At 38.0% G+C, this 27,786-nt stretch overlaps 1 protein-coding gene across 1 annotated transcript in view; it reads right to left on the reverse strand.

Moving 5' to 3' along the window:
* Positions 1 to 26,881, reverse strand: part of LOC145769241 (uncharacterized) — a 51,983-nt gene extending 25,102 nt beyond the window's left edge. The window contains exons 1-15 of the mRNA XM_082580825.1: positions 26,749 to 26,881; positions 25,835 to 26,013; positions 15,028 to 15,202; positions 14,154 to 14,207; positions 11,297 to 11,481; positions 10,396 to 10,549; positions 10,023 to 10,061; positions 9,232 to 9,410; positions 7,308 to 7,461; positions 5,804 to 5,866; positions 5,248 to 5,280; positions 3,786 to 3,967; positions 2,741 to 2,891; positions 2,258 to 2,302; positions 115 to 296 (exon numbers count right to left, since the gene is read on the reverse strand). Of these exons, the coding sequence (XP_082436951.1) occupies positions 115 to 296; positions 2,258 to 2,302; positions 2,741 to 2,891; positions 3,786 to 3,967; positions 5,248 to 5,280; positions 5,804 to 5,866; positions 7,308 to 7,461; positions 9,232 to 9,410; positions 10,023 to 10,061; positions 10,396 to 10,549; positions 11,297 to 11,481; positions 14,154 to 14,207; positions 15,028 to 15,202; positions 25,835 to 26,013; positions 26,749 to 26,830 (1,857 nt within the window). The 5' untranslated portion in view covers positions 26,831 to 26,881. The remainder of the gene's footprint in view (positions 1 to 114; positions 297 to 2,257; positions 2,303 to 2,740; positions 2,892 to 3,785; positions 3,968 to 5,247; positions 5,281 to 5,803; positions 5,867 to 7,307; positions 7,462 to 9,231; positions 9,411 to 10,022; positions 10,062 to 10,395; positions 10,550 to 11,296; positions 11,482 to 14,153; positions 14,208 to 15,027; positions 15,203 to 25,834; positions 26,014 to 26,748) is intronic.
* Between the last annotated feature and the right edge of the window lie 905 nt (positions 26,882 to 27,786).

Consider the following 27,786-nt stretch of genomic DNA (forward strand, 5'->3'; position numbering starts at 1 on the left):
AAAAATAGATTAAAAGATTAATTGAATTGTTTTCCTCAGATATTTCATTAAAGGGTGGCAACATGATACTAACTTTTGTTAGATATGCATACTTTTTTCTAAACTTAAAAGTACCTCAAAAAAGTCGCAGCATGTTTCCGTGCTTCCAGTTGTAACGGTAAATTGAACAACTTTTCCTTCTGTTGCAGCATGCAGATTCCAAGTACACTCCGTATTATGTGGATATTGTCTTGGGTAACCAGGTGTTTCAAGTGCCCTTGGCTCAACAATCGCTTCAGAAGTAAATCCACACAGAGCTAAATTTCAAAAACGTACGAAAATTTTCAATACTTTTGCAGAACCCCTTTACGTGATATACAAGGAGTCGTAATAAAACGTACAAGTAGTGAAACTTGCATATATACAGCGTATATCGTAAATATAGTTGCTGCTCTCCTAAAAACTTGATAGCATGTTTCACTCTTATTGGGATCCTCAAACGGTTTTTATATAAAAACTTCTGAAGATCCCAATAAAGGTGAAACAGGTTGTCAACATTTTTAGGAAAGTAGCAAATAGACTACCTTTGCTTTAATTTACTCTGCTTGAATTTTTTACTTGGCATTGTGCACCCTTTTTGGTGTTGATAGTATGTATTGCATACTACATACTTTACCATTACTGTATACTACATAGCCTACTGCAGACAGTTGCAGTTGGCACACTGTTTCGGCTTACAGACCACCAGTGGAGTAGGTAGCTTATATTTTTTCAGCCTGCTACAATGTTTGCATGGAAACTTATCTTAGCACTTGTGTTAGAAATGTGAGGAGCATCTAGTCTAGTGTAACATTATTTTTCCTTTTCTGCAATCCCAAGAAAAAAACAAGTCTAACATTTGGCGGTTACATTTTAACTTTCAAGGCACCAAAAATAACCTGTGTTATTGGATTCTATCAAATTGATGGATTACGAAAGTAAACGAAATCCATGTACATATTGGCATAACGTTGTTTTACGTTGCTTCAATGCTAAATGAGTTTTGCTTGCATGTGAATGTACTTTTTTTGTGCCAATTCTGTTGCATGATAAACGCTTGGGATCTACGTTAACGAGCGACTTATCAATGTAACTATAACGTTTTTATTTCGGTTTCAGGAACAGACTTTTTTATTTCTAACTTTAAATAGTGGAACATGGCATTACTATTGCTGATTCAGCATGAATAGCTCAACCACACGCAAATAAATGCGTCAATTCTACACACATTAATGTATATTGTATGGAAATACTTAGCAGTTTAAAAATATCGCATTTGTTAAATGAGCTATTGAAAAGAACTATAATCGTAATATAAGAAAGGTTATGTTAGATCTTTCTGGAGTATTTGTTAATTATTATAATTGTTTCTATTTAGTCGTGATGTAAAGTTTAGGCAATTAAGCAGATTACCCTGTAAAGGAATTCTGGAAAAGAGGGTTGTCAACAAATGGTAAATATGATTTTCACGTTTATTCCTAGCTTGTCTAATTTGATACCAGCTATGCATCTCATATAAATTTCGTATATAGCAATGAATGATACTATGACGTCCACACTATGCTGTAACTGTTTTTATATATGTTTTCGTATTCGTAAAGTCACGGTTATTTTTCCCAGAGAAAAACCGCGACCAGACAGACAATATTGTGTGCTTTGACGAGACAATTGCACGTTTTTCCAACATAGAAGAACTCATTCAACATGTTGGTGGTATGTGAGCAGACAATTAAAGTGCAATCATCTCAGTGTAGATTGAGTGTTTAACATCAGGCAACCCGCACCGCAATACGATCTTACATCTAGCACGAATAACAGTGTAAATTTCACTATTTTTTAAAGTGAAATCAAGAGTTTTATAGCGATTTGAGGTTCAGTGATCACACTTTGGAAATTTGGTTTTTAATAACTAACACTTTAATGCATATAAAGCACATTTTGCCTAAAGTTCAAACTCAAAATTACATCGACCTTCAATCATTACATTGGGAGTTTGCATCTTGGGAAGGCCTGTGTATGCATTATAGTTCACAATGGTTACTCTGTGTATGCATTATAGGTCACAATAAGAATTCGAGTGTTTACCCGGGACTAAAAAACTCTTGGGCATAAATTAAATTGCTTTCCCACCACATATAGCATCCTATATATCATCATCATCATCTTTATATCCATGATAGGGCTACTCAAAAATTGTCAAAAATTTTTGATGCTAAGTTTCTATTTGCAACATACGTACATAAAGGAGGCAACGAAAGTGGGCTTTCTTCGCCGCCGAAAGCCACTGAAAAATAAGGAAATAGTAATTTCTCGAAAGCAATATGAATCTCGTGAAAGCGTTCAAGTCAGCTGGTGTGGGCTACTTTCTTATTGCGGAAAGCAATAAAATAAAAGCCTGTACAGTAAGTAGAGTGTAAACAAAGTAGAGGTCCAGTGTAATAGTTCAATGTGTATGCAGCTGACTGCATCAGTTAAAATTTGAAAAATCGATTAAAATATTTCATATAGGCTAAACGTAGTCTTCTGCAAACTCAAATATTCTTAATCCGATATAACAACTTTACTTTAGAAAATTGATAGATCCAGCACTGCTTGAATTAATCTCCTAACAAAAACTCTGTAGCCTACAAAGTTTGTAACATTCAAAATTTAGAATATAATTTTCAAGAAAGAAAATAAAATTTCCTGTATGGTAAAACGTTTCGATTCTGTGACAGCTTACCACTTCTGAACACCACTCTGAAACCTGTTTTTTGAACGGAGTCATCAGAATTAAATCGAACGATCAAGGGAGTGTTGACGGAAGAAAAATAAGTGCTTTCTGAAGTAACGCTGCCTTGCAAGCGAGCAACTTTATTGTCTCCATCGAAAATCTTTGAAAAAGCATATGTAGTGAAAATGCTTAAACGGAAATTTACAACTTCCTAGAAAACAATTTCTTGTGTGCGCTTAACTCCAACTTTACAATGGCGATCAAATTGTTCATGTTGTAACAAATTAAGACAAGTTTAGGTGCAGTTCTCGCTAAATAGCCTGCAGGTGTATAGTCCGCGTAAACATTGACATTTTGGTCTGAAAGAGTACGTAGACTCTTCGTCCCAGAGATTTGAGCAAATAAAGTTTATCGTTAGTTTTCATCAATGAAACAAACAAATAATTATGCAGACACCATTAGCGATGCAAACTTTAAACACTGTCAAGCCAACGTCAGTCTTCAACCATTTCATCGATGCTTTGGCAGATGTTTTATAATATTCTAAAAAACAATGTTCATTGAAACTGCAAAACCGTAAAACGTTTTATGAATCTTAATGCCTATACTTGCCACTTTTACAGTTAAAATCAGTGTGGGGCTATTTTACTCGTGCACGGACATTTTGCCGAAAGGACATTTTGCCGAAAGACATTTTGCCGAAAGACATTTTTCCGAAAGGACATTTTGCCGAAAGACATTTTGCCGATGGACAAATTGCCGAAAGGACTAAGGTTGTGAACGATAGACTAAAACACACTGTGGAGAATATCGATACATATAACACAAAAAGGAGTTTCGGCAAAATGTCCATTCAGCAAAATGTCTTTCGGCAAAATGTCCTTTAGGCAAAATGTCTTTCGGCAAAATGTCTTTCGGCAAAATGTCCTTTCGGCAAAATGTCCGGGTACCACTTTACTGGTCATATAACTAATGGCATAAAGGATAAAACATTGAAATCTGTAAATTCCACGTCAAGAGGACAAGCTGCAAGTATTCATCTTCAGTAATTTACCTCTATGTGGTCACAGCAACCTTCAGTATCAATATCTCCGATAACAAATTGTATTCTTTGCCTTTTTCGAGGTAAAATCATCCATACACAAGATGCACTTGCTGGATAGAAAAGTGGGTGGTTGGGAGAATGAAAACTTGCAGACTCATTAGTGGCACGTACGTCGTATCCGCAATTACGCTCTGTCACAAAAACATATAGGAAATGTGATTACAAAATGTAAAATAATTTCAAATAATACACGTGAAGTTCAGGAGTAAGTAAGTAAGTAACACTAGACTTATTAGCGACACGATTTATGAATTAAAAAGTCGCATTTCTTTTCTGACCCAGATGATAATATTTTCTGCAACACCTATGACAATAGACGCAGCCACTGTTTTAAATGATTTTCAGCTGGAGCTGTTAGATTTGCAGTCAGATGTGAAGCTGAAACAAGCATTCAAATGCGATCATCTACTTCTGGAGTCGAGTCCTAAAGGAAAGTATCCTAACTTGATAGCAAATAGCCAATGTATTGATAAGTGCCTCTGTATTTGATTCAACATCACTTACATGAGTGAAGCACTTTAGCAGAATCGTAGGACTTAAATCCAGATATTGCAACCGATTGACGAGCCGTCATTTTAATCAGCTATTGAGTACTGTATCTTTCAATGTTAACCCTCGTTTTGAGAAAATTATTAAAAGTTAAAGCTAACATTAAGTTTCACATTCAATTGCATTTCTCTTGTTGCGACACTTTACAAAATTTAGGATTTGAATTTGGCCCTTGCGCTGGAAAAGGTTGAAAACCATTGGCCTTCTTCTTCTATCGAGTCTTCTAAAGTTTGTTGATACACCACAGATTGACACATTCTTCCGCAACGGAGTTGTACACTGACAGGTCCCACCTACTGCACCGGGTGGCAAGCCGAGGGCAAACAAGAAGGTGGTCCGCTGTTTGGGGCTCGGTGCCACAGATACATACAGCAGGGCCCGTGTCGTAGCCCCACTCCACCATTGCAGACTTAGTACGTCCAACACCGGTTCGGAGTCGATTTAATGTTTTCCACTTTGCCCAAGGAGCGTTTGCTCCTGGGGGGAGGGACTCTGATGGTGGGATCTTCATTTCAGTGTATGATGGGTCGTTTTCGAATTGTTGTTTCCATTGCTTAAGTCTTGTTTCTTCTTTTGTTGAGGTTAGTGGCTGAACGTCTGTTAGGAAGCTTTTTCTTGATTTCAACCGGGTTTGTGCAGCAGTTTTTCCATATAGAGGATGTTTTTCATCACATCACACATCACATAAGGGGATCATAGTAGAAGCGTTCACGTCGCGATCCCTGTCAGCACACTACACAGTAGTAGCTGCGAATTCTACTAAAACTTCTAAAGAGAGACTATACCATTGGCCTAAACCTTAAAGATTAAAAAAAATAAAATAAAGATCAAACAATAAAACCAACAAACTCAAACCACTCACCAACTTGGTTGGATCCAAAGGGTGACGGTTGGACTGCAACAGCAAACAAAAGATGATATAAATAGTTGGTAAGAAATTATGTGGGGGGAAATTACCAATGATTATGTTTTAAAATCAATTATCTTTAAAAAGTAAAAATGTCTTGTTTCAAATAATGTAACCCTTTCATAGAAATGTCTGTGTATCGTATCAGATAAAATAATGTTATTTTTCGACTTCTTGGCTGAGTAATGAAAACCGCCTGCACGATGTTCAAAAGGATATCAGTTCGACACTTTTCAAGAGTATGCAGTTTTATCTTTGTCAAGATACATAGGCTTGCAGTAATGGCATGTTGGAAAGTGAATAACTGAATATGAAGATTGCACCCTTTGCTCCTTAGTGCACTTAATGCAAACAATCAACCACCGGGCTTCATCATAAATACAACAAAAAAGTGCTTCAAAAATTTAATAACTGTTTATTGACAAATGCAAATCTTGATACTTCGTTTTGAAGTAGGCTACTTTGAAATATTATTGTGAAGCTCAGTTCATTCCATGCAATTATATCACACCTTCACTTCCAGCAGACAAACTTTGTGTTGTTGTGGGAGGGGGTGTGGTGGTGCGCGGAACTACTGAAAAAAAAAATCATTAGCCTACCTTTGACTAAGTTACTTTCTAAAAATCTAATTTTGCCGTGGTGGTTCCATTACTATTCGTTATTACCTGCATCATGCTAAAACAACGTAAGTGTTGAAAAATATAAGATGGTAAAAACGTGCACTTGGAAAAGGAAGTTTAGAGGAACTAGATGAAAAAAATCATGTCTATAAGGATGTTGCAGTACAGACACCTAACCATTTCAGATATTGCTTGACTTTTTTTGTTTTGCGTTTGGTTCTGAGTTTTTGCATATAGCCTAGACCTAGATTACCAAATCAAACTTTAAAAAAACCGTCAATGTTCAACTCAAACTCCGGGAAGATTTTAGACCTAGGCTACTTTGTAAAATAAATTAACTTTTTCACTCAGAGAGGAAACTATCTCAATTTTACAAAACCGTTAGTGCATTAAAAACATGCCTCCCTTGTTCTGCATAATTACAAATATGTGTCCGGAGTTTAGGCCATTGGATCAAGATATTTGGGCATATTAGCAGCTTACAACATTTTAACTATTTTCTATACTAGCTATATTTCTAATAGCAAAAACGTAATTTACGTTTTATCAGCAACTGCTTTACCAATTCGAATAGGATTTTTGCAATTTTCATTTTAGAGATGAAAGCATTGCAAATGGCAGTAGGTTGTTGTAATATTGCGATTATATATTCCACCATAGTGATTTTATTAAATCGGCGTCGCTTATTTTTCAAACCAAATCTTTTGCAAAAATGATGCAATGTATTCGTAAATTGCAAACAAAACACATCTGAAAGAAGGTCATGGCATCACAAGCATTAATTTTAGCCAGGTCAAAGAACTCTGCCTTTTACCACCATTGAGCACTGAGCAGTGGCGGCGACTCGGCTAAATATTTCGATAGATGTCGAGTAGCCACTGAATTGATTTATCCTCCAGGTCGCGCAGATCACTCACACCATTTAACGCAGGATAGATGCGCAGTTGCAGATGGTGTGGTCTGCGATCTACACCATTTTATTTAAATAGTGCAAAAACAAACTGGGGCAATTTTAAAGCACATATAGTATGAAATTGAACTTTCGTCCTCTCATGGCAAAAACGTCATTTTTGTCGTAATGTGGGCCCCAAAAACTGGCCCGGCGGGTAGGGCAAACATCAGAAAATTTCTTTGAACTTTGGATCTATAGCCAATATGCATTGACATAGAACCAAAGAAGTCAAAAAAGTTTGGACGAAATTTTAAATGTCACAGAGCGCATGCAATACCTTAAGGCACACTTTTTTTACTTTCAGATTAATTTATTCTCAACCTCACTGACATTATTAATATATAAACTCCGTCAAAGAGTTATCCGTGTGTGGCTGGTTTTTTAGGTTTGTAACAACAACCTAATTTCTTCTGACTAGAATAGTTTTCTGTGAGCTTTCTTACTTTGTCTGAAAGTAGTCCGAAAACCAGGCTTTGTGATGGTACCGTCCGAGTGAAATGTTATGTTTAATGTAGTGAAATTGGATACGAGCACCCTCGTTCTTGTGGAAGGAATAACTCCAGTGATGCGGGTGGTCGAACCCCCTTGCTCTGACACCTATGTTAACAAAGATGAATCATCAACTTTTTGGAAGCTTTTACTTTGAAAATTTCAGTAGGTCTAAGTTTTTACACGTATAGCTTATTTCAGTAGACCTAAGTTTCAGTAGTACTTCAGTATTTATTAGTATTTCAGTATTTAGTTTGCAGTATTTGAGTAGGTCTAAGTTTTTACACGTACAGTATTGTTCGAAGTAATTGAAACTGTCAAAAAAACAGGCTGAATTTGTGTATATTTGGTTTATTGCGATAATTTAACAGATGTATATACAGTGTAGTTAAATTAATACCTAATGTGGCTTCCACCTTCTTTCAATATTGCACGAACACGGTTTGGCATGGATTCGATTAGTTTTTTGCAGTTTTCTGCAATTTTTGGATCCCGAAACCACACCTGAATGATGGCCTCCATCAGCTTCCTTGTGGTGGTGCAGTCCTTCTTGCGTAATCGTGCCTTGATCATGCTCCACAAATTTTCGATAGGATTTAAATCCGGAGAATTGCCAGGCCAATCAAACACATTAATCTTGTTTTTATTCAAAAAATTAGTGGTTTTTTAGAAGAATGGCATCATGCGAGGTTTGTGAGAAGGAATGTTGGAGAGACGCTGAAGCCCTACCGTTTCACTCAATGTGTAAAACATCCCCTAAAAAGATGTTCTGGGTAAGTTTTAGCCACAGTGGTGTTGGATCACTGTTTCCAGTGGAAGGAATGATGAAATCTGAACTATATATCGATGTGATCACAAAAAAAGTTATCCCAGACCTGCAAAGAGCATTTCCAGAAGGTGGGGGCATTCTTCAGCAAGACCTTGCACCATGCCATTCTTCTAAAAAAACACTAATTTTTTGAATAAAAGCAAGATTAATGTGTTAGATGGCCTGGCAATTCTCCTGATTTAAATCCTATCAAAATTTTTTGGAGCATAATCAAGGCACGATTACGCAAGAAGGACTGCACCACCACAAGGAAGCTCATGGAGGCCATCATTCAGGTGTGGTTTCGGGACCCAAAAATTGCAGAAAACTGCAAAAATCAAATTGAATCCATGCCAAACCGTGTTCGTGCAATATTGAAAGAAGGTGGAAGCCACATTAGGTATTAAACTATACACAGTGTTAACTTATCACAATAAACCAAATATACACAAATTCAGCCTGTTTTCTTGACAGTTTAAATTAATTCGAACAATACTGTATAGCTTATTTCAGTAGACCTAAGTTTCAGTAGTATTTCAGTATTTATTAGTATTTCAGTATTTAGTTTGCAGTATTTCAGTAGGCCTAAGTTTTTACACTTATATTTTTCTATCACTTGTATTTAATGGATGGTGTATAACTTTTACTTGCAGCAACAAAACTAAACTACATGCAGTTCTGTATGTTTATGTATGTATGTTCGTATGTATGTATGTATGTATAGTTCTGTATGTATGTCAAAACTAAACTAAGCTGTATGTTCTGTATTATTACGGAAAAAAATAACAGCAGAAGTAGCCTAGATCGCATTAAATAAACATTGCCTGGTATTTAACATTATTTTTTAAATTTACGTAGGCTGTCAATATTGCTAACCGTGTTTCCCACAAGATAGCTCTTTGGTGTTTGATCGGTTAATTCCCATCTGTGATAAGTCTGTTTTAGGCTACTTGTAGTTGAAATAACTTTACATTGAATTGGCTAAGAATAATAAAATGCCATCGATGGAATTATCAACTCGACAGTAAATTGAATAAAATAAGCTAAAATAAACAAAAACCGTACTATACCTCCAAGTAATCGCAGCAAGACTCTATATCAGCATTTAAAACCGTGAATTCAATCACCATGCCTTTACGTGCTGTTATTATCCAATTGCAGTTTAAGGACAGAGGGTAGCTGGATGGCCAACCAGGAGAATCGAGAGCTTGTGGTGTTGCAGTTGCTTGAAAATTTTTTCCACAGGGTGCTGAAAAAACAATAGTCTGAGCCATTTCTGTTCTCTTTACAGTACGCTGCGCCAACTTTCGCCTGTTGAACGGTTATGTACAGTACAAACGTTTACATAGCTGTCTGGTCAGCTAAACACTAAACGATATTTGTAACGTTGGGAGCCCACATAATATTTCCGATACGTTTTTACGAAACAAATCTACACTCAGTGTATGCTACCGCTTGAGATTTTTTAGGCCAACCGCACATAAATTCAGTGCAAAAAGAAAATTTTATAATGACAGGCCTACTACGATATGTCGGAATTTTTGTAAGTAGTTTAAGCTTTTTGCTATGGTTTGTCCATAACAGAACTCCTAAATGGCTTGATTCTGAACTCAAAATATTCGTTGCGAAGTCGTGTCTTACATGCTTGTGCTGCTACAAAGCAAACTTTTTCAAAGTCAAATCCAATTTGATTGAAAACGAGTAAACAACAAATAGCACTATACCATTAACTGGAATTCGAATGCACCTGATAGTGATTTGGCTGTAGCACACATAAGCTGTTATAAGTTCACCAAAATGACAACAGCTTTTTCTATTTATTGCGATTTTATGTGTATAATTATTGCAACATAATACTCACGTAAGAGTTCAAGTTTAGGATAAGGTCGTCGATCACGAACTGCAATAACAAATTTAGTTAATTTTTTTTCCTAAGTACGAGAATATGGTAGGCTACTGTAAATAATATAATTTTTAAAGCCAAAAATGTTAGCTAATTTTTGGAATATCTCAATTAAAAAAGGTAAAAGGAGTTTTCAAATAGATTACCACTGGACGAAGTTTCCTTAACCCGCCTTTCCATCATTTGCTCCGAAATTCGAACAAACTGTTCGGTCTTTTGCAACCACAAAACTTATGCAATTTTATGAGCTATTAGGCTATAGACAAAAATAAAAGAATAGATTTCCTGCATTTACAAAGTAGATAACTGCTGAGAAATTTTCCGTATTTACTTCCTCTAAAAGCTCCTTGGAATCCTCTTTGATTGATGCTAGAGTCCGAATGAAAAAGTATGCGGAATCCTCTCTGGCTTGTGGAGTTATAAGTCATCACTCTTCCATACAAATTGCCGAGTAATTTGTCCAATCTGTTGTCGTCTTCCCAGATCTAGAAATGAAAGTTGTTATGCCATTATTTTGGAATTTTATCATTTCAATAATGGGACTACCTGTAATTATTTCTATATCAGCATTCCAGCATTCACATCACATCCACACCACATCAGCATTAGCATTCCCATTTGGGATTGAAGCAAAAAATATATTCCAAGATACGCCGTGACGTCATCTTTTGTCGCATTGCTTTGCCTTTCCATTGGACGACGTGCCACCTCAGTGGCCGGGTGGTTAACAATTTCGGCTGCAGTGCTGGAAGATCAGAGATCGATTCCAGATCGGGTCATACCAAAGACTTTAAAAAAGGTACCAATCGTGTGCTTTTTTGCATAACGCAGTGAAGATGTCGGGTAATAATGTAAGGACATCGTAAATCTGATACTAAATTAAAAATGAGACCTGTCACAAAAATAACTCAGCAGTTGTAAAGCGACAATTAATAGAACTATAACATCATTGGACGACATGAGTGCGGCTTATCAAGCTTGTACCATCAACTCACGCAAGGTCCGCTTTGTAAGACTTTAAAGGATGTGTTACCTTCTCAAATAAAAATAACATTTACAGTACAGTATGGTGTAGTTAACAATAGTTCGAATTTTGCAAATAGGCCTACGTTTATATTAAGTTAAAAAGTATTTTTTAACTAGTTTTACACAACATCTATTTGCCATTCCTTGACATATGTCATTAAATTTATTTTAAGTAAATGCAAGAAAATTAGGCTTAACGAATTTACTTCGATGTAATCACAGCATCTCTCTGTTTCAATTTTTCCAATGGTGAACTGCACAATCCTTCCACGGCGAGCACGAATTCGCCATTCGCAGTTCGAATTACTTCTGTACAAACCAAAGTCTTGCGGGAAACTCAACCGTCTCGGTCTCAACCGGGCTACAGCGTTAAAGCCGCATCCACTGGTAGCTGAAAACATCAACAAGACCGCGTGTTGCATTGGAGAATTATTACACAGCTTTCAAGGTTTGCCACGTTTTACCCTTCATTGACGTGCTGGACTGCTGGTATCGATTACACTGCTGGTCTACGCGAGTTTTCTGGTATGAACTTTGAAAACTGATTTAGAGTAATTTGGGGTCCTGAATCCGAATCTAACCTCAGATTTATTTTACCAAGTCAGGTTTTTGAGATATGATAACAACAAATTGTTGCTTTTGTCAACAGTGAAAGATTCGACGTTGCGTTTATTGCACACACACTTTGTGCTATACCCAGAAATCCAGGCCATGTGGTGCATAAATAGCTCAAAAACACCCACAAACTACAGTTTTGATACCAATTTATTTTCGACGTAACATTATTTAACAAAGCAGTAATAGCAAGCTAAAACTATAATTGACCACCCTCTGTCAATGTTTTGCATGAAACCACAAAGATTTAAGCAGGCCTATGGCAATGTTTGTCCAGTTACCTTATTTAAGCTATTTTGGCCTGTATAACACTAACCTTTTTCTATAGCACTGCATAATATGTTGGTGGTAAGCGCAACGCCAAATCTTCCATACATGGCAAACATAAAGTATTTGTGTTATTATATGTCAAAAATCTCATGTGACAGTAAAAATCTGAGGTCAGATTCGGCTTCAGCACCCCAAAATGCTTTAAATCAGTTTTCAAAGTCCAAACCGCAGAAAATACTTCTTTTTCTTTAGACCAGTGTTATTGTACATTAGCTAGTCTAATGTTTCGCTCCCGAAAAGTTAATGACAAAACATGAAATGATAACATATGATTAAACCCAGTGGCGGCTCGTCCATAGAAACTGCAAAACTGCAGCACCCCCTGCACATTTCAGTATTTTATTTTTTTTATTAATTTAACGTTTTTTTTTCGTGTTCTCTATAGATCCTACCGACTGGAAGTTTCATAATTTCTGGGTTTTAAAAAATATGATGATTTTTTAAGTTTTGTATTTGGCAGCTCTGAACTGCAAGCCCTGCAGTTGCGATCTTATAAAAGAAGAACAAAGAGAAATTGTGACGTCATATTTTGGCTGAGGTTGCTTCAAATCCCACAACTTCGAACTGCAAATTTTGCAGTTGCTGGTCACGTGGTCAGGCTAGCTACTGTTGCAAATACTGTTGTTTTCAAGCACGATATTAGGTGGCTGCGACTGATGCTGTTACATGGTTAGACTAATGTGCTTTGCTTTCTGCACAAAAAGATAAAGCTTAGACTAGGTTTTCATTAGTGTTGTTAAATTAAATTTAAGAAAAGCTCTACCAATAAATTTTTGTAGTTACCAAACCTGGTGGATTTTTTATAAACTAAATGTAACCTAGGTTCATTGTTAACTTACGATAATAAGTTAAGGCCAAAGGTCACATGCTAAAACAGCCTATTTAAACTTGATGAACATCAGGAAATTAAGTGCTCAAATAGCCTCAGAATTCATAAAATACCGCTAAAATAAGGTAAAATTTTATGGGGGTCATGTCCCTAGACCCCTTGGCATCGCGCCTTTGGCGCATCGCTCTTTCACGTATAGGCTACTTCCGGTTGCAGCACCCCCTGCTATAAATACCACGAGCCGCCACTGATTAAACCATGCGAAGAAAAATTCAAGCAGTAGCGTAGCTACTGGCACATATCATAACAGTGCCGATCTTTAGGGTGTGCAAACCGTGCGATCGCACAGAGCCCGCAATTTACTCAGAAAATGCAGTAATTTTGTCATTTCTCATGGAAAAATTCAACAAAGGAATTAGCAACAAGAAAACATAGAGACTCAACGGGTGCAACCTATTTCGTACCTTGAAAAGATCGAGAAAAAAACAACATAGCCGAAGTTGCTGATCGGAGTTGCCGCAAACATTTCAAATTTGACCCGATCTTTTCAGGGGACGAAATGGGTCGAAATTTGATGTTGTTACTCCGATTTCAGGGTAAGAAATCGGGGTACGAATTTTTCAGGTGACGAAATAGGTTGCATCCAGACTCAACATAGCTTTATTTCCGAAAAATGCCAAAGAATGCATGATCTTATCCTTTTGCTATGCCACTGGACAGCACCATTTTACAGTAATATTCATACCCAAATTTTGAACATGCTCTCAGAATGCCCCAAATTCAAAGAAGTTTTTCAAAATTTTCTGGGGGAGACCCCACACCCCCGCCGCTGGGTGTCGCCTTCGCCCGCCGACCGTCAAACTACCCCTCCCCTTTCAAAATACCTAGCTAAGCTACTGAATTGAATCATTGTCATTGGGGCCCGCAAAGCATATTCCGCACAGGGCCCGAAATACTCTAAGACCGGCATTGATCATAGGCCTAATAACATAACAAAAAAGTGATAAAGTTGTCAAGTAAAGATACATCATCAAACAATTCTTTTGTATTGAGCCACCAGATGTAAATTACATCCAACCCTGCATTTTTTGAAAGATTTAAAAAATAATGGCATTTGTTCAGCTTCCCACATAGGCTACATAAATTTTCAGAAAAAAGTTTCAGGTTTTCGTCATCATGTGTACCAAATTTAAGTATTAGAAATATGGCAATTTTCAAAAACAAAAATTTGAAGATGTTATCGTGTTTACTCTATAGATATATTGCGACTGGGGAAGACTCATACTTACAGGGCGCTGCCGTGGTGGTTGTTGTAGCTGCCGTAGAAGAAGGTGAAACATCGTCTGAAAGGTAAGGCAGTTGATTTATAAGGTTTTTCTCAGGTAAACATCATAAACTTGAAGCATTTGCAATTCTTCAAATCACAAAGGACTCATCAACTACAGTTATCTAATCTAAAATTTTAAACCTCAACATACTTGAAATGATTGCAAATGCTCTATTTTGTTACAAATATACTCATGTCGCTATCGATGATAAACACGAGCATGTTTGTTTTGACTTTAATTTAAACCATTGACCCTACTCATAGTTAGTAGTTAAGTAGTTAAATTCACAAAAACATACCTCAATATTAAAATGCAAAATCGAGATATTTCAAACGTTAACTTTTTCATGCTCGATCCGCATATTGTAAAACCTACTGCTGTTTTGAATAGCCGAGACACAAACAGTAGATAGCCATTACTAACCAATTACTAGAAAATTCTTCCTCCCATTCTGCCATGTAATAGTTTCATTTTATTTAGTTGAAAATATTCGACAACGATTGTTTTCTTGGCAAAATTTTAATACACTCAAACTTTGGCGATGATTGCAATGAGGCTGTTATCTTTGAAAATTCACTAATGACGTAATTGATTACGTAATCACCCAAACTCAGTGATTCTTAAAGGAATTTTTTGGGACCCTCAGGAGGCTACAGTGTACTGAGAAACAATGCTGGGTTCCCAGAAAAAAATGCTAAATGCTTTTTCACTTTACATTTCTTTGTATGTTACACGACGAAGGGTTTCCAAATAATTTTTTTCAGGAATACGAGTCTTTCACTGAGGATGCAATAATTAAGAAACCACCACCTAACTGCAACGTTGGTAAACTTACTCGTAGATAATTGATAGGAAAACCGAAATCCACCAAGCTGCAATGATCTATCTGATACAAAATTGATGGCGATGTAATTGTTGAGCGACAACACAGAACGGGTTCCTTGGGAAATTCCAGCAAGTTCCTCGATTTCTAGAGAAGAACTTTGAGTGACAGCCGAAGAATCATATATCTGCAACAAGAATTAAAAATGTAGTATGGAAATTGAGAGCTGACTTTAGTTAAATAATAGCTGATTAATTCAGTTCATTTTTTTTTTATTTCTTAGTATCACAGAAAAAACAATGCACGCCAACATAACAAAGGTCTGAGAAATGTAGAAGCAAAATTGGGGCATGTTTGTTTCCTTTTATCATTCACACAAGGAATACAATTCCTGGTGTGAATGGTGAAAGAAAACAAACATGGGCCATTTTTGGTGAGGCGTTTTTGTATGTTGAAGACAGTTTTGTATGTTCGGTGTGAATCTTGCCTAACTGTATAATGCACCAACAGGACATATGCAATGACTTATAAAGTGGAAGCCTAAACTAGCAATGTAGGAATGAATCTAACCTAAAGGTATCCTTCAATAAAAGCTTGTTTTCTTGTTATTTCAAGATTGGTTATCTAACTGCGGTAATGACTTGAAGCAGAGGTATAACGTTCAATCAGCTTTGGTGTAGAACAGAGTAAGATTTTAAACTGATCATTTGTATAAACAAGGTCGACAGCATTCTTCGAAATGATTAATATAACACACGTTATCATGGAGCCAATATTTGTCTGCTGCGCAATACCCATAATCAAAACATTATGGAAATGTCGCTTCAATATTAGCAACATGTAATTTGTGATTACTCCACTTATAAAGGTGCGAGGAAGCGAGAACATACAACTAGAATCGATGGTGAATTGAAAAAGAGGCGAACAAGACAATTGCCTCGGGACCCCTATTTAGCTTCTACGCTAAATTGTATCTACATTTAAGTTATTTTGCATATCAAAAAACTTTAATTTGAAGCACTTTTACAAAATAGCTTGATCGAACCAAAGAAAATGCCAAAATCGTTTAATTTAATTTCGGGAAACGTTACACATAAACACAGCTGCTTTCTACTTTTTTGTCAGTTTGGAAATACATTTTAATGTTGCACTTGCAAGCCATTAAAAAACAAGGCTATCTCAAATTCACAAATAGATGTCTCTTGTACTCTTTAGGTTTACATGACTAATTGTGGGATTTTTAATAATAATAATCACAATCAACATTTCAACTCATCAAGTTTAATTTAAGATAACTTCACATTTGATTCAAAGCACAATAGCAAAAAGTATAAGATACTTCTTGCTTAAATTTACTCTTCACAAGAATGATTGAAGCGTATTGTGGCCTACAAACAAAATGAAAAAAGGAGAACACATCTTTACAAGCATTTTTGTGCAGTTAAACGGCAGTAATCGAAAGTGAAAGTTTTTCCGTAAAGTACTCCTCACCCTTTAAAGCTATATTCGTCACTTGCCATGAGTAGTAAGTAAGGGGTGGTAGAGGGATAAATATAATAACCCACAGTACAAATTCTTCTCGGTAGGAGTAGCCTACTTGGTACAAACCCTAGATAAGTCTGTCTGGTACAATCTTGTAAAAACCCTAAGTCGAATGAACTTGTAAGAACGAAGTTGCTACGAACACTCAGAGATAGGACGAGTATGTACGAACGAGTGATGCTACTTGGTACTGTATTAAATGTAAGTACAAACCTTGGCTAGAAACAAACAGTTTACTTGATTTAAAGCAATAAAAATAAAAATAAATTCATACAGTAGACGTCTTGTTGGTCAGTTGGTATTGTTCCAGCTAATTGTTCACCAAATCAAACGTCATATAAAAACCGTTATGGTCTACTTAACCTAGCTGGCATCTTACGTCATGGAAATTGCTAGAAAATGTCCAAATATTGCACCATCGGTCGTAAGACCTGATGAAATATTGCATCAGCCGCTTTGAACACCGGTTTGAATTGCGTGACAATGTCTTTCATTATTGCGTCACAGTTACTGTGTACGTGCATTTGAGATATCGCAAATTATTCTAGTCATTCTTAAAATTGTTTGTTGGAAGTCAGTCGCATATTTAACTGTTTGCTTGGTGCTTGCTAGCTGGACAAATTTTCCGTCTTTTATCCAAGTAATCTGCTCTGTAGTGACAGTTTTAGAGGCGTACGGTGTTGCGTCCCATTTTCGATAGCCGCGGGCTAATTTTACAGGAATACACTTTTTGAATAGACGTTTCGAGGAGTGTTTTTTTTCGGTCATTACATGCAGAAGAACGGATCCGGGAACTTTATGTTACAATTTTCCCACGAAGAGATTATGGTTTACCGCTGTGACCATAAAAAATAAAAGACGTTAGTCTAGCTGGTGTTTGTACGGAAGCACAGGCAGCATAAAAAATAAAAGACGTCGCTTGTTAGCTGGTAGGCCAAGAAGAACTTGAAGCAAGAAATAATAAAAGACGAAGTTGTTGGTTGGTAGTCTACAGAAGCAAAAGAGAATTAAAGACATTTCTTCTCAGTTGGTGCAGAAGAACTTCAAGTTAAAAATTAAAGACATTTCTTCTCAGTTAGTACTGAAAAAAAAACAACATTGACATTCACTTGAAGAAAAAAGATTAAAGACAATCGATCTGTGCTTGAAGATTCAAGTGAACGAATCCAAGCAAGTTTTGTGGAACTTTTGGACTTCATTCATATACCCTTACATCTACGGTATCGTGCATTTAAATTCTTTTTGTATTTTACGGTCTTTGCAGTTAAGTTTTTTATAACTTAATTTTGTGTGTTTGTGTAACTTAATTTTTTTAATTGTTAACTTTAGCCCCAACACTTAATATGTCTACACTCGGTGGCGACAGGGACTCGGCCGCCGTCGACTCGACTGAGTTTAAGCCTGATGGTGTTCTTTGCGGTCGGGCAGGCCACTCTGGGGAGGGACCCAGTAACGATGAGGCTAAGTCAGTTCGAGAGGCCCGGCATCTTAGACGGGATATTTTGACTCAAATTGGGGAACTTTCTGTAGCCCTAGGTTCTTTGAGTGATAAGCAGGAACTGTTAATTTTTAGATCTAAGTTCTTTACTTTGGAAGAGGATTTACGGCATTTCCATGCTCTTTTGACTAAAATTTTTAACTCTGCAATCTTGGCAGAACTTCGTGATAGGGTAGATCCCGAATTTAACTCGTTAAAAAATAACTTCAAACAAAAAGAAAGTGAGTTCTCAAATATGTTGGATGCTGACATACATCCTGAGGATAGCGCCTCAAATTTAAGCACTAGGATGTCTAAGAGCTCGTCACGGATAGTGGCACAAATTAACCTACAGCTAAGACGAGAGGAGCTCCAGATACAAGCTGAGGCCGAAGCAAGAGCTGCTGAGGCCATCGCGAGAGCTGAGGCCATACGAGCTGAGGCCGTACGAGCAGAGGCCGCCGCGAGAGCTGAGGCCGTGCGAGCAGAGGCCGTTTCGAGAGCTGAGGCCAAAGCAAGAGCTGCTGAGGCCGCTGCGAGAGCCGAAGCTAGAGCTGCTGAGTTCGCACTCAAAGACGCTCAGTTGAGGGCTGAACAACGTAAAGAGGTAGTTTTAGCTGAATATCGTTCAGAGTTGGGCTCCCGGCGTAGCTCTAAGAAGGGATCTTCTAGGCATTCCAGAAGTGAACATCAATCTCGGTTAAACTTAGATAACCTTTTCCAAACACCTGTTCAATCCGTAAGTGGTCCAGTCCAATCCACACGGTTTCCAGCTGTTTCAGGAGGTCTCGGGGCCGCGGCTAAGGGTCTTCCGAAGGCTGTAGAGCCAAGGCCTGCGAATTACAACAGAACTCCTCCCACTGAGCGTACAGGTCACGGGGCCGCCATTAGCAGTAATGCTTTGCCCTCTTCACAGTTTTCTGCGCCGCTAGTTTTTGATCGCCCAGCTACACGTAATTTGGGTGGTTGTGAGAGGCGTATCGCGTCTTCTGATTTTAACGTTTGTGAGGATCGTGATCGGGCTGTGCATGTGACTGAGCCCCCTCAGCCCCTTAAGGGATATAGCTTGTCTTCTCCCGCTAAATCGAGTTCTCAACAACAGGATAACTTTTTTGAATACCAAAATAGTAGGACGTTTTTCGATAAGGCGGCCTTGATTGGTTACGATGGTAATAATATGCCATTTATCTTCTTTAAAAATCGTGTTACGGCATTAATGGCAGTTTCGCCCTTTAAAGGAACTCGTTTGACTTTGTTACAAGCAGCTTGTGTTAGAACAGCTGCGCAAACGATTGCTAATTTGGTTTCCGACACTCCTGGCTTGTCAGAGGAAGACAGGATAGAAATGTCATTAGCTCGCTTGTCTCAACGTTTTGGAGTTCGTGGAGGTCTTTTCGCCGAACCGGAAATTAGGAAGTACCGCTATGGTAGCAAATTGACTTCGATCTCTTCCAGTGATTTGAAAGAGTTTAAAGATGAATTGTCGCAGTGTCTGCTTTACGCGCAAGCTTATGGTCAGCGTGACAAATTGGAAGGACGTTTTGTTTTGGATTTGGCTAAGCGACTCCCGCTTGACGCTAAGCAGCATTATCTTGACTTTTTAGGTGATCAGTATGGTGGTACTGATGAGCCTACTTTTCAGAGTTTGTTTGAATTTGTAGTACGGGAGGAAACGCGCAAGTCGACTGATTTTAGCATTATGCTAATGGACGATTCTGGTGAGTCGCAGCATTTTAAAAAGTCTGGCAAAGGAAAATTGCCTTCTTGTCCGGTTAGGCAGACGTCGGTAAAACCCCATGATAATGTGATTTCAGGGAGTTCGCAGTACTCGACTGCTGTTGGCGCACCGCGCGGTGGTGTGGCCAGACGTAGTGACATACCGGCATGTTTTTATTGTTCGTCACGTGGTCAAGTTGAATATCATTTTTTGTCTAATTGTAAAGAATTTTTGCGCTTGACACCTAAAGATCGGAGAGATGTCATTGTGAAAGCTGGCAAATGCTTGAATTGTTTGCGCCAGCATATGGTTAGGGATTGCGTTCATGCAAACAACTGTCGTCAATGTGGCCCTAACAACGATAGGAAGCACTATTTTCTTCTGTATGATTTTTATGTGACGTCACGTGATTCTCTGGATTCGGTCGGTAAAGATGATGCTGGTGCCAGAGTTCCTGTGCGTAATGTTAAGATTGGAAATGTTAAAGCAGCTTTTAACCGCGTTACTGCTGCTCGTGTTTTGAATCCAATAACTGGCAAATCGAAGTTGGTGTATTGTCAGCATGATCCTGGTTCGCAGTTGACGTTTGTTTCGAGTGATTTGGTGTGCGAACTTGGCGTTAAACCGTATGATAAAGCGTCGTTTAAAATGGACACTCTGGCTGGTCAGAAACCTACTTGTGCTAACCTTGTTAAACTCAACATCCAGTCGTTAGAGACGGATGAACTGTTTTGTGATGTATCCTCGGTTGTTCACCCAGCTTGGGCTGACGATGTTAAAACTTTACCGCATAAACAAGATTTAAGTGGTTTCCGTCATTTTCATGACTTGAATATGTTTCATTTGAATGATTGTAGTACTGTAGATGTACTAATTGGCAACGACAACGCTTATTTGATGTGTGCTAAAGAAGAGCGTGTGGGTGAGAATCGTAGTGAACCACATGCTTTACTCACTCCTCTCGGTTGGTTGGCTTGTGGTGGTAAGTCACCCTTAGATGAAAGCGTTGCTAACGTGTGCAGAGTGCAAACGTCTTCAGAGTCGGATGTCATCTATAGCTTTCAGCGTAAAATTGAGTCTCGTGATATGGAAATAGCAGACCTGAATAAAGTCATTCAGGATTTGACCTTGCAAAATGAAACCTGTGAATTGTCTCGCAATGATATTTTGGCTAGAGAACTTGTTGAACCGAATATTGAGTTGAAAGATGGTCGATTTGAGATACCTGTACCGTTGAAGGAAGATATTGATTTACCTAACAATTTTGTGCTGGCGTCAGATAGAGTTGCTGCTTTAAGGAAGAAGGCTTTAAAACAACCTGAACTTCGTGATTTCCTTACCGACACCATGAAAGATCTTAAATTTAATGGCTATATTGAGCGTGCTGGTGAAGCAGAAAATGTAAAGGGATTTGAACGGTATTTACCATACTTTGTTACGTCACAATTAAAAAAGCGCATTGTTTACGATGGCAAGTCTGAATTTCGAGGAACTTGTGTTAATGATGTAATGTTTTCGGGTCCTGACTTGTTAAACCCTCTTGTAGATGTCTTGGCTAGATTTCGGCTTGGTAGATTTGGTCTCATGGCTGATGTGACTAAATGCTTCTTTCAAATAAAGTTACCTGAGTCGCAGAGGGATTTGTTTCGTATATTGTGGTTTGAAGATGATGACCTTGAAAATGGTAGAATGGTACCCTTTCGTTTTTGTGTACACCCTTGGGGAATAAAGAGTAGCCCATATATCGCTTGCTTGGCCATAAAGAAAATGATCGAGCAGAATCCCAGCGGTGCTGGTGAACTAACTCTTTGCAATATTGCAAATAATATGTACATGGATGATTTTATATTTTCGGCTGATAGCTTAGAGGAAGCTCAGCAAATCACTCATGAATCAATTGCTTTGTTTGATAGCCGTGGGTTTAAACTTGTTAAGTGGAGTGCTAACAAGGAGGCTATGATTGTCTTGTCAAATTTGGATAATGAGATGCTTTCACCTTTGATTCGCGACATTGACTTTCAAACTGAAAATATGACTTTGCCATCAGCGAAGACATTGGGTTGTGTGTGGCAAACCGAGTCTGACGAGATGCGTATCGCATGTTCCTTAAAGCCCTTAGCTAAACACACGCGCCGAAGTATGCTCAGTCAGCTTGGACAAAATTTTGATCCGCTAGGCTTTGGAGCGCCATTTTTTCTAAAAGCACGCCTGATACTTCAGCAATTGGCAATAGACAAGTTTGATTGGGACACCGAGGTCCCTGATAGCTTTGTTAAAGAGTGGGAGTCGTGGCCTCGCTCTTTCGACCTGCTTAAGGATTTTTCGTTACCGAGATGGTATTTTGCAAACTCTGGTGTGTGTAGTCCGGATGATGTTGTTTCATATCAATTGCATGGGTTTAGTGATGCTTCGAATCAAGCTTTCTCTTCTGTTGTTTACTTGCGTAGATTGGTTAATGGAGTTCCGAGTGTGTCTTTCGTTCTGGGTAAATCTACTATCGTTGTAAAAAATCAGTTTTCTTGGCCGATAGCTAGGAAAGAGCTTGTTGCCGCTTTGAATACAGCAAGACTCGTGAAGCAGGCCTACGAGGCATTGAAGATGCCTGACTGCATTAAATATTTTTGGTGTGATTCTCGGACCGTGTTGCAGTGGGTTAAAAACCCTGATTTACGTTTGAATAAGTTTATTACGCGTCGAGTTGAGCATATTTTATTGTTGTCTGGAGCCCAGGATTGGCGTTTTTGCCCTACCGGTATGAACCCAGCTGATGTTGGCACACGGCCAAATCTTATTACTAAGAAAGAATTTCGAGAGTTGTGGTTGAACGGTTCTAGTCTTCTCTATCAGTGTGAAGAAATTCCATCTGTAGAAAATGCCAGTTCAGTACCTGTCCATAGCCTATATCTTCGTAACGAAGAGGAGTCGCTCGACGTTGGACAGGATGGCCTTCACAGATTGATCGAGGCCGCACCTTCTTTGTATGTTATGAAAAAGAGAATCGCTTATTTGGTTGCTTTTGTTGAATTTTTGTGCTGTAAAACGAGAAAGCGTAGCTTTGTGAAGCCAAGACTGGACGCCTCTTATCTTAATAGAGCCTTAGACTTAACTGTGAAGTTTGTTCAGAAAAGCGTGTATGGCGATGTGGTACATTTAATGACCAAACGATCGCCGGATGCCCTTGAGGAAGTGATAAAGCGGGGTAGTGTTGGCGCTTCGCAACGTGAGAAGGAACGCTTGAAAGAATTGCGTTCACTTAAAAAGTACAGACCTTGTGTAGATGATGCTGGTGTAATCCGCATTGAAGGGCGCTTAAGTAATTCTCCCGAGATTTCTCTAGAAGCAAAGCATCCGATTGTTTTGCCTTCGAAACACTCCTTCACTAGGCTTGTTGTACTGTTGCATCATCATCGAAATGCGCATTGTGTAGTACAGCACACTTTGTTGTCTACGCGACAGAAGTTTTGGATCGCTAATGGTAATGCCTCCGTGAAGAGGTATCTTAATGACCGTGGTGTATGCGCGATTGAGAAAGCGCGACCTATAAGGCAGCTCATGTCTGATTTACCTTTGTCTCGCACAACTGCGCATAGGAAACCCTTTTTTGATTGCGGCTTAGACTATCTTGGACCATTGACCTTTGTTGAAGGTAGGAGTCACAAAAAAGCTTGGGGACTCTTGTTCACATGTGTATGGCATCTCGCGCTATCCATGTTGAGCTGGTTACGTCATTGTCGCTGAGTGATTTTTTACTTGCCATTACTAGGTTTACAGATTTACGTGGGCAGGTTAATGCTATCTATTCCGATAATGGAAGTACCTTTCAGGCAGCATCTAAGAAGTTACCCGAGTTGATAGAATCAGCTGAATTTCACAACGCCCTGAGACAGAGAGAGATAAACTGGGAATTTATACCTCCTTATGCTCCGGCGCAAGGTGGCGCCTGGGAAGCAATGGTAAAACAATTTAAAATTGCATTTTTTCACATTTTGGACTCTTCAGTACGTAAGCCCAATTTTATTGAACTGCTTACGTACACAGGCAGTGCCGTTCGGATCGTGAACGAACGCCCTTTGGTACCTTTGAGTGACGACCCTAGGGATTTTACTGTCATCACCCCTGCCTCACTTTTGACCCCATACTTAGACCCATACTGTGCTGTTGGGCAACCACATGATCGTGACCAACTAAGAAGGGATTATCGGTTCAATTTGTCACTTTCTCAGCAGTTTTGGAGTAAATGGATCGATTTCTACTTGCCAGGGCTTCAGGGCCGGAAAAAATGGTTAAAAATGGCCGAGAATTTGGAGCCTGGTCAACTTGTAGTGGTAGGTTCTCTCCAAGACATTGGTAAACGTGGGAAGTATCAACTTGGAAGGGTGCATGAGGTGGTCCCACAAATTAGGAAAGGGAAGCCTGTGGTTCGTAGAACTAAAGTTGCCATCTGCAACTATGATGAGAGTACGGGGAAAGTGAAAGTAGACTACGTGTTGAGGGATATTTCGTGCCTCGCCCCCGTAAAGAACACCTAAGTGTTAAGGTTTGAGCCTGGTTTTGTCTGCGGTGGCCGACACTTGCCTGAGCCCAGAGCAGTCGGTTATTATCGCAACCATTGTATATAGCGTCATTTTAGCATGTACCTATGGTACCAATTTCATGTATCGTCGTGTATTATTCCGTATTGTTGTTCATTCTTTGCATGTCCTTTGTATTTACGTATTAACTTAAACGTGAGTGATTCAAACAATTTGTGTATCGTGTGTTTTTATTCATTGGCTCACAATTGTCGTCAATTCTTTTTTAGTTATGCCATGTCAGACTGTCATAACTAGGGGTCGCTATGTTCCAGCCAATTGTTCACCAAATCAAACGTCATATAAAAACCGTTATGGTCTACTTAACCTAGCTGGCATCTTACGTCATGGAAATTGCTAGAAAATGTCCAAATATTGCACCATCGGTCGTAAGACCTGATGAAATATTGCATCAGCCGCTTTGAACACCGGTTTGAATTGCGTGACAATGTCTTTCATTATTGCGTCACAGTTACTGTGTACGTGCATTTGAGATATCGCAAATTATTCTAGTCATTCTTAAAATTGTTTGTTGGAAGTCAGTCGCATATTTAACTGTTTGCTTGGTGCTTGCTAGCTGGACAAATTTTCCGTCTTTTATCCAAGTAATCTGTTCTGTAGTGACAGTTTTAGAGGCGTACGGTGTTGCGTCCCATTTTCGATAGCCGCGGGCTAATTTTACAGGAATACACTTTTTGAATAGACGTTTCGAGGAGTGTTTTTTTTTCGGTCATTACATGCAGACGAACGGATCCGGGAACTTTATGTTACAATTTTCCCACGAAGAGATTATGGTTTACCGCTGTGACCAGGTATGCATACATATAATCACAGTGGTTGCTATGACTACAAAATATGACTTTGAAAAGACTTTGAAACATAGCCAACATGTTTTTAGTAATTCACAAAGCAACTGTTTAACCTGAAATTAAAATTAACAAAATCATTCTTGATTTAACATCATTGTGGATTTTTTAATGTTGTTTAAATTTTATGACTGTAGACACACAGCTGGGGACCACTGCAATAATCTAACTTCTGCCAAGCAATTAACCTAACATTTCGTGTACCAATCAATGGGGAAGTCAATTTTGGTCTATGTTGATTTCGGTAAACTTTTATTTTGTTAGGTCTAAGTTTCGCTAAGACAATGGTTTCAACTTAGTTATTTGGATTTTGGTCAGGATTCAACTCGCTCTTGTGCAAGTTTACGAAAATTCGACGATTGGTTATCACTTCAAATCATGGGAAGCATAAAGCCTAGACTATACTTATTATGCAGTTGCATAATAAATAATTATGCCTGAAGGTGCAGTTTACTGATTTAATCTTGATATCTTCATTATCTCACGGAATCTTTAGCGTATCGCTTCTGAAACACCAAAACAAGCTCGTTTTTGACCATTTTAAAAGTGTTTTACCTGTGATTAAAACCACTAAAAGTGTGTATGCGTTACAATGTTACCTAGAACATCACAATCTATCGCTAACAACAACCAATCAATCAATTACCTTTATTTTATCACAACATGATTCTGTTTGAAATGAATCAAATGCCAATAAAATTCTAGTTCCTTCCCGTGCTCTAATGATCCACCAGCAGTTTTCATTGGATGGATAATTTTCTGGGTAATTTCTTGAAGATACAAAACGTGTCTGGCGAAAAGCCCGCAAGTTGTTTGTCCCACATTCTGATACCAATAAAATTGTAAAGTTAAGGAAAGTTACAAATTTTTCAATCTTGAGTCTGCTTATAATCGTATGTAGGCTGTATACGCCATTATAGCTCAGCGCTCGATTTTGTGCACGAAAAAAGAAACGCTAATGCAAGCAGCGCTTGTTCGGCTCTCGGCCTGTGCATTTGAGTAACGCAATTTCATAACGGCTTTTCATTCAGCTGCAGCAAGTGGATAGAAATATTCATAAGCAACAATCCTTCAATAACAAGCAAAAACTTCACTCTGTCAGCCTCTGTAACGAGCCTGAGTCAATGATTCAAAGCCTCTAGAAGTATGCGGAAACTGCCAGGGTTAAGTTCGCAAAGAAGCTATCTCAGTCTGAGGATGAAGATTTCCACCACTGAGCAGTGAGCAATCAATCTCTGATATGCTGTTGTAAGCAGGCGTGCCACACAGGCAAATAATACTTGTAAAATGACAGTGATATATCAGTTTTCAAGTTTAAAAATGGAAAAACACAGTTATCTTAATCATTAGTAATATTAATTTCTTATTAACTTAATGAGATGAGTTTTATAAACAAAACCAAATTCACTGAAGTCCACAACATTACCCCGCGATGTTCAAGTCAAGAAAAATACAACTAATAATGAATCTACAGAATAGTTAGTCTGAATGACGTTTAGCAACAGTATTTAAACGAAATAATGTAACGTTGCTTTACAATATCTACAATAAAAGCTTTACCTTCTTGCTGTGCGTCAGAGATTGTAAAAATGAAGTAGAAAAATATAAAAGCGTAATGTTTCGCAAAATACCACATCGTCATATTAAATGATTAAATGCTGATAACTGACTTGCAAAAATAATTCAGTAAAATGCTACCTCTCAAATAAATGCAATGTCATAATTTCTGTAAAATTTTATCATCATTAAACTTAGTTCACGTTTTAGACCTGTAAATGCATATTTAAACCAGTATTCAGAACTGTATAAATTCAGTTTAAAAATTAGTAATTGTTAATTTTAGTAGAAGAAACAGCACTCAACAAAACTAATAAAAAGACACGCTGACTGCTTCACTCTGTGCTCTATTAGTTTTTTGAAATTATCATGTAGCCTAATTTTTTTTAACTAATGCCTTGACATGAGCACAGAAAAAAACTTTTATCTTAAAACTGATGAAATCATTATTGAAAATAAGCTGCAATTTGTCCGTCTTAAACTCATTTTCTGAGTGGCATTGCAACTCTCTCTACAATCTTCAATGTAATGGCCCATGTTATCAAGGCAAAAAATCTAACTAAAATGCCAAAGATCATGCTTTCTTTTCTTAAATTACTCATAAAAATGTCTTTTAGCTATGTTTAAATAACATAATTTTATATTTATTACAGTAGACAAGATGCTTAATTTAATGTAAAACACTTGATGAAAAGATTACGCTGAAGTATCTTTCTAGTCATTTTGACTTTCAATTCATGGAATTCTTGGTAATTGAAGTAAATTGCCGAGGGGGACACGCTTAAACCTGCTTTCTGTCCATCGACTAAAATAACAATTCAAAACGTTTCTGTAAAACAATCTGTTCGCCAGTTCTGCTGTATTACTGCAAGTTTTCCGTGTGAATCCAAAAGTACATAACATCAATTGATATAATACCTTGATTAATCTCATATGCTTACAACCCGTTGTTGTTTTTGTGTTTAAATAACAATCTCTTTGAGCCGTAAATAATCCAGGAATAATTAAAAATATCTTTATTGTTTTGTCTGATGTTCAGTA

The sequence above is a fragment of the Aplidium turbinatum genome, chromosome 1, assembly GCF_918807975.1.
Source record: "Aplidium turbinatum chromosome 1, kaAplTurb1.1, whole genome shotgun sequence".
Taxonomy (NCBI): Eukaryota; Metazoa; Chordata; class Ascidiacea; order Aplousobranchia; family Polyclinidae; genus Aplidium; species Aplidium turbinatum.